At 49.2% G+C, this 15,800-nt stretch overlaps 1 protein-coding gene across 4 annotated transcripts in view; it reads left to right on the top strand.

The window, feature by feature from the left end:
* The window catches only part of BCL11B (BCL11 transcription factor B), a 94,812-nt gene extending 87,502 nt beyond the window's left edge, over positions 1-7,310 (top strand). For all 4 annotated transcript variants that reach the window (XM_047738535.1, XM_047738533.1, XM_047738534.1 and 1 more), the window contains one exon: positions 353-7,310. In XM_047738535.1, the coding sequence (XP_047594491.1) occupies positions 353-2,403 (2,051 nt within the window). In that variant the 3' untranslated portion in view covers positions 2,404-7,310. The remainder of the gene's footprint in view (positions 1-352) is intronic.
* Positions 7,311-15,800: the final 8,490 nt, after the last annotated feature.

Raw genomic sequence — 15,800 nt, 5'->3', positions numbered from 1 at the left:
GCCTCATTTGGCTTCTGAGATGATGGCGATAAGAGCAGCTTTTCTTTGGGGGAGCAGGCCGGGGCCTAGGAACTGCGGGTGCTAGCTGAGGTGGCGAGGCCGATGGGGGCTTTGCCAGGTCTCCCCGTCCACGGAGCCGGCTTATTCAGACCTGCAGTTGGTAGGGGTCTCGGCCTGGGTGACAGGCCTCCGGGCCCGCCCCCTCCAAATGGGCCCCGCGGCCTCCTTCCCAAGCCCTGCTGATCCAGGACTCGCTTCCCGCCCCCCTGCGCCCTCAGGTCTCTGGCCCTGCCGTTTGCGCCCAGTCTGCTTCTCACGCTCTGTCTGCCTTTCTGTCCGTGTGTCTCCCCAGGTAAAGATGAGCCTTCCAGCTACATTTGCACAACATGCAAGCAGCCCTTCAACAGCGCGTGGTTCCTGCTGCAGCACGCGCAGAACACGCACGGCTTCCGCATCTACCTGGAGCCGGGGCCGGCCAGCAGCTCGCTCACGCCGCGGCTCACCATCCCGCCGCCGCTCGGACCCGAGGCCGTGGCCCAGTCCCCGCTCATGAATTTCCTGGGCGACAGCAACCCCTTCAACCTGCTGCGCATGACGGGCCCCATCCTGCGGGACCACCCGGGCTTCGGCGAGGGCCGCCTGCCCGGCACGCCGCCGCTCTTCAGCCCGCCGCCGCGCCACCACCTGGACCCGCACCGCCTCAGTGCCGAGGAGATGGGGCTCGTTGCCCAGCACCCCAGTGCCTTTGACCGAGTCATGCGCCTCAACCCCATGGCCATCGACTCTCCCGCCATGGACTTCTCGCGGCGGCTCCGCGAGCTGGCGGGCAACAGCTCCACGCCGCCGCCCGTGTCGCCGGGCCGCGGCAACCCTATGCACCGGCTCCTGAACCCCTTCCAGCCCAGCCCCAAGTCCCCGTTCCTGAGCACGCCGCCGCTGCCGCCCATGCCCCCCGGCGGCACGCCGCCGCCGCAGCCGCCAGCCAAGAGCAAGTCGTGCGAGTTCTGCGGCAAGACGTTCAAGTTCCAGAGCAATCTCATCGTGCACCGGCGCAGCCACACGGGCGAGAAGCCCTACAAGTGCCAGCTGTGCGACCACGCGTGCTCGCAGGCGAGCAAGCTGAAGCGCCACATGAAGACGCACATGCACAAGGCCGGCTCGCTGGCCGGCCGCTCGGACGACGGGCTCTCGGCCGCCAGCTCCCCGGAGCCCGGCACCAGCGAGCTGGCCGGCGAGGGCCTCAAGGCGGCCGACGGCGACTTCCGCCACCACGAGAGCGACCCGTCGCTGGGCCACGAGCCCGAGGAGGAGGACGAGGAGGAGGAGGAGGAAGAGGAGGAGCTGCTGCTGGAGAACGAGAGCCGGCCCGAGTCGAGCTTCAGCATGGACTCGGAGCTGAGCCGCAACCGCGAGAACGGCGGCGGCGGCGTGGCCGGGGTGGCGGGCGCGGGCGGCGTGGGCGGCGCGGCCAAGGCGCTGGCCGACGAGAAGGCGCTGGTGCTGGGCAAGGTCATGGAGAACGTGGGGCTGGGCGCGCTGCCGCAGTACGGCGAGCTGCTGGCCGACAAGCCCAAGCGCGGCGCCTTCCTGAAGCGCGCGCCGGGCGGCGGCGACGCGGGCGACGACGACGACGCGGGCGGCTGCGGCGACGCGGGCCCGGGCGGCGCGGTCAACGGGCGCGGTGGCGGCTTCGCGCCCGGCGCCGAGCCCTTCCCGGGCCTCTTCCCGCGCAAGCCGGCGCCGCTGCCCAGCCCCGGGCTCAACAGCGCGGCCAAGCGCATCAAGGTGGAGAAGGACCTGGAGCTGCCGCCCGCCGCGCTCATCCCGTCCGAGAACGTGTACTCGCAGTGGCTCGTGGGCTACGCGGCGTCGCGGCACTTCATGAAGGACCCCTTCCTGGGCTTCACGGACGCGCGCCAGTCGCCCTTCGCCACGTCGTCCGAGCACTCGTCCGAGAACGGCAGCCTGCGCTTCTCCACGCCGCCCGGGGACCTGCTGGACGGCGGCCTGTCGGGCCGCAGCGGCACGGCCAGCGGGGGCAGCACGCCGCACCTGGGCGGCCCGGGCCCCGGGCGGCCGAGCTCCAAGGAGGGCCGGCGCAGCGACACGTGCGAGTACTGCGGCAAGGTGTTCAAGAACTGCAGCAACCTGACGGTGCACCGGCGGAGCCACACCGGCGAGCGGCCTTACAAGTGCGAGCTGTGCAACTACGCGTGCGCGCAGAGCAGCAAGCTCACGCGCCACATGAAGACGCACGGGCAGATCGGCAAGGAGGTGTACCGCTGCGACATCTGCCAGATGCCCTTCAGCGTCTACAGCACCCTGGAGAAACACATGAAAAAGTGGCACGGCGAGCACTTGCTGACTAACGACGTCAAAATCGAGCAGGCCGAGAGGAGCTAAGCGCGCGGCCCGGCGCCCCGCCCCGCCCCTGTACAGTGGAACCGCCGCCACCCGAGAGAATGCTGACCCGATGCCTGCGCCCGCGCCGCGCCGCCCCCCGCCCCGCCCCGGCCCGGGGCGCTGGGCCCGCGGCGCTCCAACCTAACCTGTGTCTACGAAGTCCTATGGAAACCCGAGGGTTGATAGAGGCAGTAAAAATTGTGGAGCCTTTTAACTGTGCAATAATTTCTGTATTTATTGGGTTTTGTAATTTTTTTGGCATGTGCAGATACTTTTTATTATTATTCTTTCTGTTTAAATTCCTTTAAGAGATTTTGTTGGGTATCCATCCTTTTTAATTTTTTTTGTTTTTGGTTTTGTTTTGTTTTGTTTGTTTGTTTCTGTTTTTTTAAAACCCAGTAGTAGCCTGAGCAATGACTCCCAAGCGATGTAGAAGGGAAGCTTATCTTTTAAATTATAATTTGGGGGGGGAGGGCGCTGCTTTTTTGAGATTTAAGCTAAGCATGTGTAATTTCTTGTGAAGAAGCCAACACTTAAATGACTTTTAAAGTTGTTTACTTTGTTTTTTTTAAATTCCTTCTTTTTTTTTTTTTTCCTTCGGTCCTGAAATAAAAAGTGGCATGCTCTTTTTTTTGGGGAGGGGAGGGGGTGGATGTACAGCGGATAACAATCCTCAACGTTGTAGCACTTTGTTTCAGAATTGGAATTGAGATGTAGCACTGATGATCTCCTGAGTAACAGAGGCCTTTCCTGTGTTGATTTCAACCTTTACAGCATCCAAGGGAGCTTCTAGTGGTGGGGGAGAGTCAGAGGTCCCCCCTTCCCCCTCCCCTGTCCCCCCCCCCCCCCAGAAAACTCACCACTGACAGAGAAATAGGAGGTTTTGAGAACTGCCCGGGAGATGGCCCAAAAGCATCTTAGAGTTGTGCATGACCAACAGATACGTTGCTTTTCTTGGAGCGTTCTCGTGCCCTGGGATGTCATCTTTGCTCTTTGCTATAGATGAGGCTAGATAAAATGGGCTGAGGGTACTTTTTTGGGTAGATGGTGGTGACCTGCAGTGACACAGAAGGGAAAGAACCAGCCATATCCTTTCAGGCTTCTTCTGGCTTGACGGCTTCTCTCTCTCTCTCTTTTCATCACCCCCCCACCACAGAAATCCCGAGTCGCACGTTGCTTCCGGTGATAACTGACCGTGTCTCAAGCAGACAAGTGCCCCGATGAGGTGAACTGAGAGAAGGTAGTATTCTCTCATTTAATGCACACTGATGACATTGGATGGACAGGTGGGAGGATCTTGCAAATTTCTCTTCCCTTTTACTGGAAAAGCAGGGAAAGAGTTCCATCCGACGGTGCCCAGCGCTACTTCCCAATTTTTTTCTTTTCTATCCCATTAGGTTGGAAGGTACTAAACATTGGACTGTTAAGATTAGACATTGGAATTCTGTTGACCCGCACTTTAAAGCTTTTGTTTGCATTTAAATTAAATGGCTTCTAAACAAGAAATTGCAGCATATTCTTCTCTCTGGCCCAGAGGTGGGTTAACCTGTAAGGGACGGCCGAGATCGAGTGTCAGTGTTGCTAAGCTTGGCATTCACAATACTGGCACTATAAAGAACAAAATAAAATAATTTATTGGACGGTTTTTCTACTGCCATTCAATTTGATGTGAGTGCCTTGGAAACTGATCTTCCTATCTGAGTCTCTTGAGACAAATGCAAAACTTTTTTTTTTTTTTTGAAATGAAAAGACTTTTTAAAAGAGTAAAACAAGAAAAGTACATTCTTTAGACACAAACAAAGCCACATTTACTTTTAATTAAATTTAAAAAAAATCCTGGTTGAAGATAGAGGACATGAAAATGCCATAAGACCCAATCAAATGAAGAGATAAGCCCAGCACAACCGTGGACATCCTTAGCTGAATTATCCTCATCCCCCTTTGTCTGTGGGACAACGCTGCTTAGATTTGGTGTGGAGGTGAATCACTGCTGAATTAAAACTCAAGCGACACAAGTTACACGTTGGTATCGTTGAATGAAAAAACAAAAACGATTCAGGAACAATGGCTAATTTTTTTCTAAAGTTAAATTTAGTGCACTCTGTCTTAAAAATACGTTTACAGTATTGGATACATACAAGGGTAAAAAAAAATTGTGTGTATGTGTGTTGGAGCGATCATTTTTTTTTCCAAGTTTGCTTACTAGGTTATAAAAAAATGCCACAGTGGCTGCGTGTATATTGTTTTCTTTTTGGTGACGGGGTTTTAGTATATATTATATATATTAAAATTTCTTGATTACTGTACAAGTGGACCAGTATTTGTAATAATCGAGAATGCCTGGGCATTTTACAAAACAAGAAAAAAAAAACCCTTTTCTTTTCCTTGAAAATGTTGCAGTAAAATTTAAATGGTGGGTCTATAAATTTGTTCTTGTCACAGTAACTGTAAAGTCGGAGTTTTAGTAAATTCTTTTCTGCCTTGGGTGTTGAATTTTTATTTAAAAAAAAATGTATAGAAACTTGTATTTGGGGATTAAAAGGGGATTGCTACACCATGTAGAAAAAGTATGTAGAAAAAAAAGTGCTTAATATTGTTATTGCTTTGCAGAAAAAAAAAATCACATTTCTGACCTTTACTTATTTTTCTCTCCCCGCCCCCTCTGGAATGGATATATTGGTTGGTTCATATGATGTAGGCACTTGCTGTATTTTTACTGGAGCTTGTAATTTTTTAACTGTAAGCTTGTCCTTTTAAAGGGATTTAATGTACCTTTTTGTTAGTGAATTTGGAAATAAAAAGAAAAAAAAAACAAAAACAAACAGGCTGCCATAATATATTTTTTTAATTTGGCAGGATAAAATATTGCAAAAAAAAATTTGTATGTTTAGTCCTATTGTACAGGAGAAGAAGGGTTGTTTGACAACCTTTGAGGAAAAGAAACAAAAGGAAGTCGTTAAATGCTTCGGTTCACAAACCATTTTAGTTGTATATATTTTTGTCGGAATTGGCCTATACAAAGGACTGTTCGAGCAGGGCTTCTCCGAATGCTCCGAACCTTGCATCAAGGCTCCCTGGTGTGGCCACAGCAGACCGGATGGGAAATTCTTTATTCGTGTTGAGTGGAGAAATCAGTTTTTGTAAAGATGTCGGTCACATTTCACAGAGTCCTCTCGTTCTCCAAGAGGCCATCTGTAAGATGTCAGGTGTTAGAGGAGAGAGCGAGAGGGCATCTTCCTTCTCTACTGTCACCACTGTGGCGGTCACCACGTCTCCCGCCCGCCCTTAAGAGCAGAAAGGAATGCAAACCGAGCTTTCTTTAGTCCTTGAGAAAACGTGAAACAGACAAAAGACGCAGTAAAAGGAGCTGGTGAATCAGCGAGGCACAGGTGACGCGAGACCAGTGCAAGTTGGATTTCAGGAGGGAGTCAGGGCCTTTCTTTCCATGGAGAGTGTTGGCCTGTTGTCGTTCTTAGCTGCTCCGCTGCTTTGCTCGCTGAAACCTACATTCCGTCAGTTTCTGAGTGCCGAGGGCCTGGGATGAATTCGGTGCCTTTCCTATCTCTTCTCTCCTTCCCCTGTGTTTCCTCTCCATCCTCCAGCCTCTATCAGTCTTTTATTTTGTCCTCTTCATTTTTACTTAATTTCTTTTCTTTCTCCCTCTCTCTACTCCTGTTTTTGTTTTTTTTTTTTCTTGTAAAGCCAAGTAGCTTTAAAGTGGTGGTTTTTTGGATGAGGGAATAATACACTTAAAAAAAAAAAACCTATATCAGGAAGCCATTTTTTATTTCAGGAACTGTAAAACCATTATTTCAGGTTATGAAAGTATAACCAAGCATCTTTTGGGGCAATTCTTGACCAAATGCAGAAATCTTTCTTCTGGGAGCTTTTCTGTTCCATACACCCTTCCCTCCTTGTAACTGACCTTTGCAAAGGGAACAGAAAGGGGGGAGGGGGGGAGAGAAAGCTGAGATGTCAGTTTCCTACCTGCCCAACCCGAAGACCCAGGGGCTGCCCTTTCTTTCCAATGCCCTCTTAAGGTACTGGAGCCTCCAGGGTGGTCACCCTGTAGTTCCGAAAGCTAGCCAGCCCTCACCAGCTTCCACAAAGTCACCAGAATGCCAGGACTAAGCCATCCTAAAGCACAAAGATTGTGTCTCTGTCCATTGCAGAGAAAAGAGCATTATGCTTCTCTTTCATGTTTAAAAAGCCCACACTGGAGCAGACGACCCAGTGAGGGGGGGGCCCCCGAGCCTGGGTGACCCAGCCGACCTCAGGCCGGTTTCCATACTGCCACAACTTTGTTCAAAGTTGCCCCAAATTGGAACCTGCCACTTGCCATTAGAAGGTCTTTCATGGGGAGAGGAGGAGGCTGAACTACTATAAGCAAAATGTGAAAAGTAAGGAAGTCAGCCTTTCATCCCGGTCCGTAGCGAAGGTTTTGTTGCGCACAGGCAAACCCGTGATTTGGTGCTCTTTGTATCTCAACCCTGCAAAGCAAAGTTACATTGATTTAAGTTGTTTGCATTTGTACGGGCAAGGCAAAATATTTTTATTACCTTTTCTATTACTTATTGTATGAGCTTTTGTTGTTTACTTGGAGGTTCTGTCTTTTACTACAAGTTTGGAACTATTTATTATTGCTTGGTATTTGTGCTCTGTTTAAGAAACGGGCACTTTTTTTTTTATTATGGATAAAATGTTGAGATGACAGGAGGTCATTTCAATATGGCTTAGTAAAATATTTATTGTTCCTTTTATTCTCTGTACAAGATTTTGGGCCTCTTTTTTCCCTTAATGTCACAATGTTGAGTTCCGCATGTGTCTGCCATTTCATTTGTACGCTTGTTCAAAACCAAGTTTGTTCTGGTTTCAAGTTATAAAAATAAATTGGACATTTAACTTGATCTCCAAACCTTGTCCTTTTCTGTGTCGTTCAAGGGTGGGGAATGGACAGTTCATTGCCAAGAGCGAGTTGAAGGTCTTCTCCATTTTCCTCTTGACCCAAACCCTTGGCTCCCATACTTGGGAAGACTGGGAACAGTGGTCCGAGAGACCAGCAGTTTTCTCTCTTTACTCTGGTAGTACAGAATGCTTTAGATCCGTGGTTCTCAGTCCTGGTTTCGCATTGGAGTCACCTGGGAGAGTTTCAAAGTCCCGGTGCCCAGGCTCCACCCAAACCAATCCCTCTCAGAATCTCTGGAGGTGAGATCCAGACGTCAGTATTTTTGAAAGTGGCCCAGGTGATTCTCGTAGACGGCCCCGTTGGAGAACAAGTGGTTTTGAAGAAAAGGTACTTGTCTGGGAATGACAAGACTCAGGTCTAGTCTAATTCAGCTCGAATTTTCTGATCACCCAGTGAAGGCTACTGGGTGAGGCGCCCAGGAATCAGAGTGAGACAGAACCCCTCCCATTAGCACTCAGATGGTTCTGTGGCCTTGGTCAGGTCCTCTATGTCTCCCATCAGCGAAGTAAGGTTGTTGGACTGGAGAGCGTCTCTGACTGTCTGTGACTCTTAACAAAACCGCGTAGGAGGAATACCTTTCCCTCCCATGGGCTAGACGTTAACAGACTTGAGGAAATGTTCTTTAGGTATAATCGCCCAGATCCAGAAGAGGAAACGAGGTCTTTCTGAAGGAGCTAGCCTTTAATGTGGCTATTCCCAGGGCTGGACCTGGGGCAGCCAGGATGGAGATCAGATGGAAGAGGGCATTCTGCTGGTTTTCAGGCAGTAAGGCACAAGGTTACCTTTGGTTTAGTCCCCGTGAGTGAGAGTCAGAGCCCACCCTTGAGTGAAAAGGGATCAAAGACCCACAGGGTCCTTCTTGACCACTTTTCTTACATTTCAGGCTCTTAGAGACACACATAAAAAAATCCACTCAAGTCAATTTGGGCAATGTCCTTGGGTACCAACCAGGGACTAGGTCCCAACCTAGGCAGCCCAAAAATCTTGGCAAGGACTCTGCGAAAATGAAGACAGGACAAACCATGCTTATTAAGATGCTTTGTGGATTCTTTCTGCAGAGATGATAGGAGAAACAAGGCAGAGTGTTCCTCTGGGTTCTCTTTTTATCCCAAACAGGTCACCATTCCCCTAAGAACTGGGGGAAAAGAAGTGAGATTTGAACCCTGGCATCAAGCATGGAGTTGGTAGGCATTCAGGAGAAGACCTGCCCTGCTTTCTAGGGACTTAAGGAACAAGAATTTGCAGAGAGGAATGCTCTTCTTTTCCACAGGCCTGGACTCTAAGTCTTTTCCCCAGCTGGCCTTAAAGTGCAGGTGCCTGAGCCATTGTGTATTTTCCCACCCAGAAAACGGCAACTGGCAGAACGGAAGGGCTCAGCTGCTTTCTTGTGGTCCATCCTCTCCCTCAATCCTTCTAAGAAGGCAGATTTGTGGGTTACCAATGCTGCAAAGGAAAGGCTCAACTCTACTCTCACCATTGTCCCATCAGTAGCTTTGTGACCTTGGGTCAGTCCCTTCTCTTTTCTGGCTCTCAGTTTCCCCACCTACAAAACGAAGAGTTAAGGTCATCTGGAAAGACCCATTTTTGCTTTTCAGTGGTTGGACCCTGACCTGTGCTCACAGGTCCTATGCTCACAGAGTAACAGAATTCAGTGGGCACATTAACGTCAGAAATATTCTCTATCCGGATTACAAAAATCAGGGTGAGAGTGGATTTTCAAGCACAGAAACCCCTGTGTTTTTGCTGGTCCAAGGAGGAGTCCTCAGCTACCTTGCATGTCTCAGGATCTGCACATTTTCCAAGCAGTCCCAGTCCCAGTTGGGGCATCAGAACAGTCTGCTGAAGACCTCGTTCTTGAGCTGAAGTTCAGCAATTTAAGTTAGAAATTCCCTTCCGCCTTGGAGAGAAAACTAGATGAATAGAACTTTAAAACATGTTAATGTCATAAAATAATATAATGAAGATTACGTAACTTCCAAGCCAGGGAGACAAAGACTCTGACCTCGTGTGCAGGTGAAGTCTGAGTTACCAGCCGTCTGCATTGCATAACCTTCAAAACGATTTTTATAGGATTCAGGTTACAGACCTTCTAGAATGCTCTACAGAAGTTAAAACTGGTTGAGCTCAGACGTCTGTTTAGCCCCCCGAGCAAAGATCGAGCTGGATGTCAGGCCTAGGCACAGAGGAAGGTCTTGGGCCCTGGTCTTTGCCCTTAAGGAACTCCTTGTAATGAGGGAAATGGATTATGAAAACAGACTGCAGTGGGGTAATGTGGGCAGTGAGAAGAACCTGGGAGAAGGAGCAGCTGATCTACTGGGGAATGGGGGGATTAGGGAAACTGTGCTGCTCCTTGAAAGATGAGTAAGGATTCACCAGGAAGATGAGGACATGGTGGGGAAAAGGCATATCTTGTGGAGGGTATGATGGGAAAGTACAGTGAAGCCCATGGACAAACAGAATCCTGTAGTTAGGGCCCTTACAAGTCAGCTGGTATATTCCCATCTCACAAAGGAATCCTCCGTGAACCCCTAAAGTATAGCATGCTCCCCATCCAACCATTCATCCCTCCTTCTCTCCATCCATCCATCCACTCATCCATCCATCCATCCACTCATCCATCCATCCATCCATTTGTCCAATCATCCATCCATTCATCCATACATCCATTCATCCATCCATCCACTCATCTATCCATCCATCCATCCATCCATCCATCCATTTGTCCATCCATCCATCCATCCATCCATCCACTCATCCATCCATCACTCATCCATCCATCCACCCACTCATCATTCCAGTCACAAGTTGCTTATGAATTAAACACTCATCAAAGACCCATGCTGTGCACGGACTCTGCTGGGGAGTTATGAATCAATAAGACACACCCCTGCCTTCCAGGGTATTACCTTTCAGTAGGCAGGGTAAGACATCCGCTCATCTCTTCAGTTATTTGTTTCCTTAACTATCCAGGGTTCCTACAGAGTGTTCCCCTGCTTCTAGGTGGTGGGAACACTGTCCATGTCGTGGCTGACACCTGGTTAGCTGGGGAGGCAGACAGTGAACAGACGATGAACATTCTGGCTTTTCGATGGGTGCACAGGCTCTAGCAGGAAGCTAGAGGGGACATGAATGTTCTTTATCACAGATCAGGAACCCAGTCCTCTGTCCATTTCATCCCGCCCCAGTCTAAATGGTCTTTCTTTACTGTGGTTTATTTCTCACAGGCCGTACTGAAAATAGATTTGTGTCTCTGTGATCTTTTATAATTAAAAAATTTTAAAAGCAAAACATATCCAATTTAGGACACATCCCAGGATGGGAACCCTGGAGTCCTATCTAGGGGAAGTGGTGGTTACTCTCCCAACCAAATCCCAAGATGTGATGATGATGCTGGCATGTCGTTCATGAGACAGGCCATATGCAACTTTTTTTTTTTTTTTTTTTTTGGGCTCAGGATGCATTGCAGGCTAAAGTTTCCAGAGGGCAGGCTAGTCTTTTACCAAAGCAAGGAGCTACTGGGAGGTCACAGATGGTGCCGCCTTCCCAGTGCTTCTCCCTCACCTGTCTCCTCCTTTCCACCAGCAAGGTTGTACTAAGCTTCTACTCCACGTCCTGTGCTACAGGGTGGAAGCAGATGTGCAGAACCAAAGAGGTGGAAAGTGAAAGAAATTAAGAGGAAAGCTGCAGGTGGCACCCCAGGCCCCTTTCCCCTTCAGGTCTCCACACGATGAGCCTTTCCACCTTTGTTTGGAGGCACAACGGAGAGTTCGGTTTGTTACTTATATCGTGTTGCAAACACATTCCCCTGTTTTCTCTCGAAAGCTCTGGAGTGGTGTGTATTAAAGGTCTGATGGTGTTCTATTTGATCTGGTGATGTCATTCTCAGAAACTATACTAAGTATACTAGTTAGCAATTTCTGGAGAGAGGAAGAGCTATAGACCCAGACACATTTGCCTTTGCCTCAACTTTCATTAAATTCTTTATTAACAATTTCCATCCTTCCTCATCCCACAAGGCTGTGAGAAAGCCAGTAGGAAGCACAATAAGATTTTTTAAAAAAACCCAGTAAAACATCAGGATCAGAGAGATGAAAACACAAGAGTAAAGGGTGTCCACCTGTGTAAGAATATAACCAAAGAAAAGGTGACATGTGGCTACTCTGAAACCATATAGTTGAGTCTAAGCTTCTTGGGCACCAAAGAGAAAAAAGAAACACAAGCATGGTGCTTATGAATCGGGAGGAGAAAACACCAGCGAAGGACACACACTATAGCAACATTTTCCAAACAGCCTCTCTGTTCAACAATAAAGGAGTGAGTAAACGAGAATGTCCCTAATGGGAAGTTTATATCCCCCTAGAATGAGGAGGTTGAAGACTTTGGTAATAGTAGGAAAACTGTGTATGAGACAATGTTAACTTTCAAAAGAATGGAAGCTGTGCACGTGCTCAGACTCCGCATCGTGGCCCTCAAGGGGACACGGGTGGGGATGTCTGTCCAGACGTGGGTGCTGGAAGGAGAGTCTCATCAGAAAGGTCTTCCTCATACCTTGCCCAAAATTTCAGAGGTTGGTCCTATTGCTTTTGCAAATGAAGCGAATATTGCGAAGTAGACCCTGGCAAGTGTCTCACCAGCATCCGCTGTCTCTTGGACCCTTCGGCTCTGCTAGTCATTTCCCAAGACACACAGAGGCTCTGTACAGAATCACCACAGGACAATGTGGAAATGCCCATCCATCCCATAACCTGGCCCAATCACAGAGAGGCAAACTTGTCTTTTTTGATCAAGGAATCAAGAAGATCTATGTTAAGATTTATATATTTATTTGAGAGAGAGAGCAGACATGCATGAGGCGGTGGGGGAGGGGCAGAGGGAGAGAATGTCCCAGCAGACTCCCACTGAATGGGGAGCCCAATTCGGGACTCTCTCTCAGGAGCCATGAGGTCAGGACCTGAGCCAAATCCAAGAGATGAATGCTTAACCGACTGAGCCACCCAGCCGCCCCTAAATAATCAAAAAGTTTTTGATCAAATAATGTCTCTTCTAGAAAATTATCCTAAGCAACCTGTAATTCAGCCACAGATTCAACTATAAAGATGTTCACTGTAGCTGTATTTACTGTAGCAAAGACTGGAAATAAAGCAGATATTCTGCAGATCTCAAAAATGATGCTACTGGAGCAGTTTCAAGGGCACTGGGAAGAGGTCCCTGATGGGACATGAGATTTTAAGCACATCACAGGGATTTTTATGAAGACATGTATGAGTCACCACTGTTGCTGGAGGGAAATGCACGGGGACGGTCACAGTGGCTGATTCTGGATCACATTTTAGGGAGCCCCTTCTGGCCGCACGTGGCAGGCAGACTGTCATGGGCAGGAGGCAAAGCGAGGGCTGGGGAAGGAGAGAGGAGAATCCTTTGGATTTGTGTCCCAAGAGGTGGAGGTGGTAAGCAGAGGAGTCCTTCTGGAAACCGAAGAGTGGCGTGCTGAGGGATTGACTGACGGGCGTGGGTGCAGAGGAATGACAGGTGTCCAGGTTGACGGTGTGTTCCCGGCCTAAGCCACAGGTTCATGGCCACTCACAGACCTAGGGGAGGTGAGCAGGCATCCTGGGCAGGTGGGAAGGGGTTTGAGGTTCTCTCCAGCAACTAGGAGGTTCTCTTCGGCAACTAGCTTCTCCGGAAGCTAGAGGTGCCTGCCAGTTAAATGCTGGTCATACCTGTCTCACCGGGTTGTCAAGGGAATTCAGGAATAAACATCTGGGGACCAGCAGCAGAGCACAGATACTAACAGAAGAGACACTGGGCGTACAGAGTGCCCGTGTCCACAGCCTCGCTCTGACACCCACAGGCTGGTGATCTTGGCCCAATCACTTAACCTGGTTGTGCCTCAGCACCTGACCTGTAAAATGGGGATACTAATAGCCCATACCTGTTATGGACTGAACCTTTGTCTCCCCCACACATTCCTCACCCCAGAGGGATGGTATTTAGAGGCAGGGCCTTTTGGAGGTAATTGGGGTTATATGAGGTCACGAGGGCGGGGCCCTGAGAGGGAGAGACACCAGAGAGCTTGCACTCTTCCTCTCCCTGTGCACACAAAGACAACGTCACGTGAGCACTCGGCGCAATGCTGGTTGCCACAAGTGGGAGCCGTGGGTGAAGACTACACGTTGACACCTTGATCTTGGACTCCCAGCCTCTGGAACTGTGACGAATGAATGTGGGCCGTGCAAGCCCCCCCGCCACAGGAGGTCGTTATGGCAGCCGAGCTGACCAAGGCAACCTCCGGGAGTTAGGTAGAGGATGCCCTTAATTATTATTTGTATGTGTGCCTCGGCTTCTGGTGAAACAACCATCTGGAAAGCTCTGCGCCCCTAGACCTGCCCCCTTTCTCAGAGGACAGTGTCTTGTGCCCTCACCAGGGTCTGCTCTTGTTCGTCAGTAAACAGCCCATGAGACCATCCGTTCTCTCGGAATTGGAAGCCCCGTTCTCTGTTCCAGGTACAGCATCCCCCGCCTGCATGAGCCCCACTCTATCCACATCAGTCCTTACAACGAGGTTCATGGTGTTACACTGGCATCCGCCCCCGAGGGTCATTTCTAGGGCTGGCTACAAAAAGAACCAACTGCTGTCACCTGGCACTTCTCCTCACCACGGTCAAAGGAAACAAACAGAAAAGAGGGTTACGACGCTTTCCGCCGTGTGTCGCTGACCTCCCGGGAACTCGGCCGTTTTACGGTTCTGGTCTGTGCGTCCCATTAATCCCGGGGTCTCTTGTGTCCAGGACTCACTCTCATGGATCGGATTCCTTGGTGGTTTGTGATTTCAGATTGTGAGCTCATCTTTGTGGGTTTTCCCTCCAGCTGCGTCTGAGGAGGTCGGGTTATAAAACCGTCCTTCAGAGCAACTTCTGCTTCTGTGGGAGTTCCGGGTCTTCAGCCGGTCTAGGAAGGGAGTGCGGCTCTGGATTCCGTGGTTTCCTCAGTGCTTATTTCCACCCGAGGCCTGGGAGGGCCACACGCTTCGTTGCTTCCTGGTGGGCGTAGTATGTCTCAGTCCTGCTGCTGCTGACGGCAGCTGCTCTTCAAGATCCAGACTTGCAAAGGGGTTCCCTTCCAGGCACCCAGCCTCACGCGCACGGATGCGCGGGCTCCCGTTTCTGGCTTCATCTTCCACTTCCAGCTCTGAAACCCTTGAGCTGTGGCATCAGCTCTCACCACTCTGGGTTCAATTTCTCTTGCTTTCAGGGATTCCCTTTTGAATTTAGACACACACACACACACACACAATGTGGATAACTATATACGATAACTATATATTATATATTTATGTATTTTACATATTACAAAACTAGACAACTCTAGTCATCTATATAACACTCTATATGTACATATATATATATATATATAAATAATATATAACATACACTAGGTCTAAATCATATAGTCGTACAGCTTGTAACTGTATCGCTACATATACAATTATACTGTTAGGCACGCATGTGCTATATATAGAGTTACATAAATGTGTGTGTATAAGCATGTCATAAGATCAGCGTTTGTGACATTCTATTCATCTGGAGGCCTTTTCTGTGATTTCTAGGACTTGCCATTGGCAAGTAAATACCTCTCTTGCTAAGTCAGGGTGTTTCATCTTGTACCAGAGTCCCTGTCATCGGCCGTCTTGCTGTCTGTGGTTTCGGTTACCTTCAGGGACCTGCAGCCCAGAAGCCGATGAGTCTCCTTCTGACGTCGGGTCAAGAGGTCACTGGTCGCTCACCGCCACGTCATGGCACCCATGTCACTCACCTTACCTCCTCACGTGGGCATTTTATTGTCTCACATCATCACAAGAAGGGGGAGTACAGCACAGTAAGATATTTTGAGAGAGAGAGACCACATTTGCAGAACTTTTATTACAGTAAATTTTATAATTATTCTATTATTGTGGGTAATTTTTACTGTACCTAACTTATAAACAGATTAAACTTTATCATAGGTATGTGCATGTATAGAACAAACAGTGTGTGTAGGTTTCAGTACTAAGTATGGTTTCAAGCATCCACTGGGGATTTAATTAATTACTTAATTAAAATTTTATTTTTTCAGTGTTCCAGAATTTATTGTTTATGCACCACACCCAGCGCTCCATGCAGTACGTGCCCTCCACAATACCCACCACCAGCCTCACCCAACCCCCCACCCCCACCCCTCCAAAACCCTCAGTTTGTTTCTCAGAGTCCATAGTCTCTCATAGTTCATTTCCCCCTCCAATTTCCCCTAATTTACTTCTCCTCTCCATCTCTCTATGTCCTCCGTGTTATTCCTTATGCTCCACAAGTAAGTGAAATCATATGAAAATTGACTCTCTCTGCTTGACTCATTTCACTCAGCACAATCTCTTCCAGTCGAGCCGAGCAGGGAGCCT

Source organism: Lutra lutra, chromosome 7, assembly GCF_902655055.1.
Source record: "Lutra lutra chromosome 7, mLutLut1.2, whole genome shotgun sequence".
Classification (NCBI taxonomy): Eukaryota; Metazoa; Chordata; class Mammalia; order Carnivora; family Mustelidae; genus Lutra; species Lutra lutra.
Note: the sequence above shows the minus strand (reverse complement) of the source record. Positions and strands in the feature narration are given on the sequence as shown.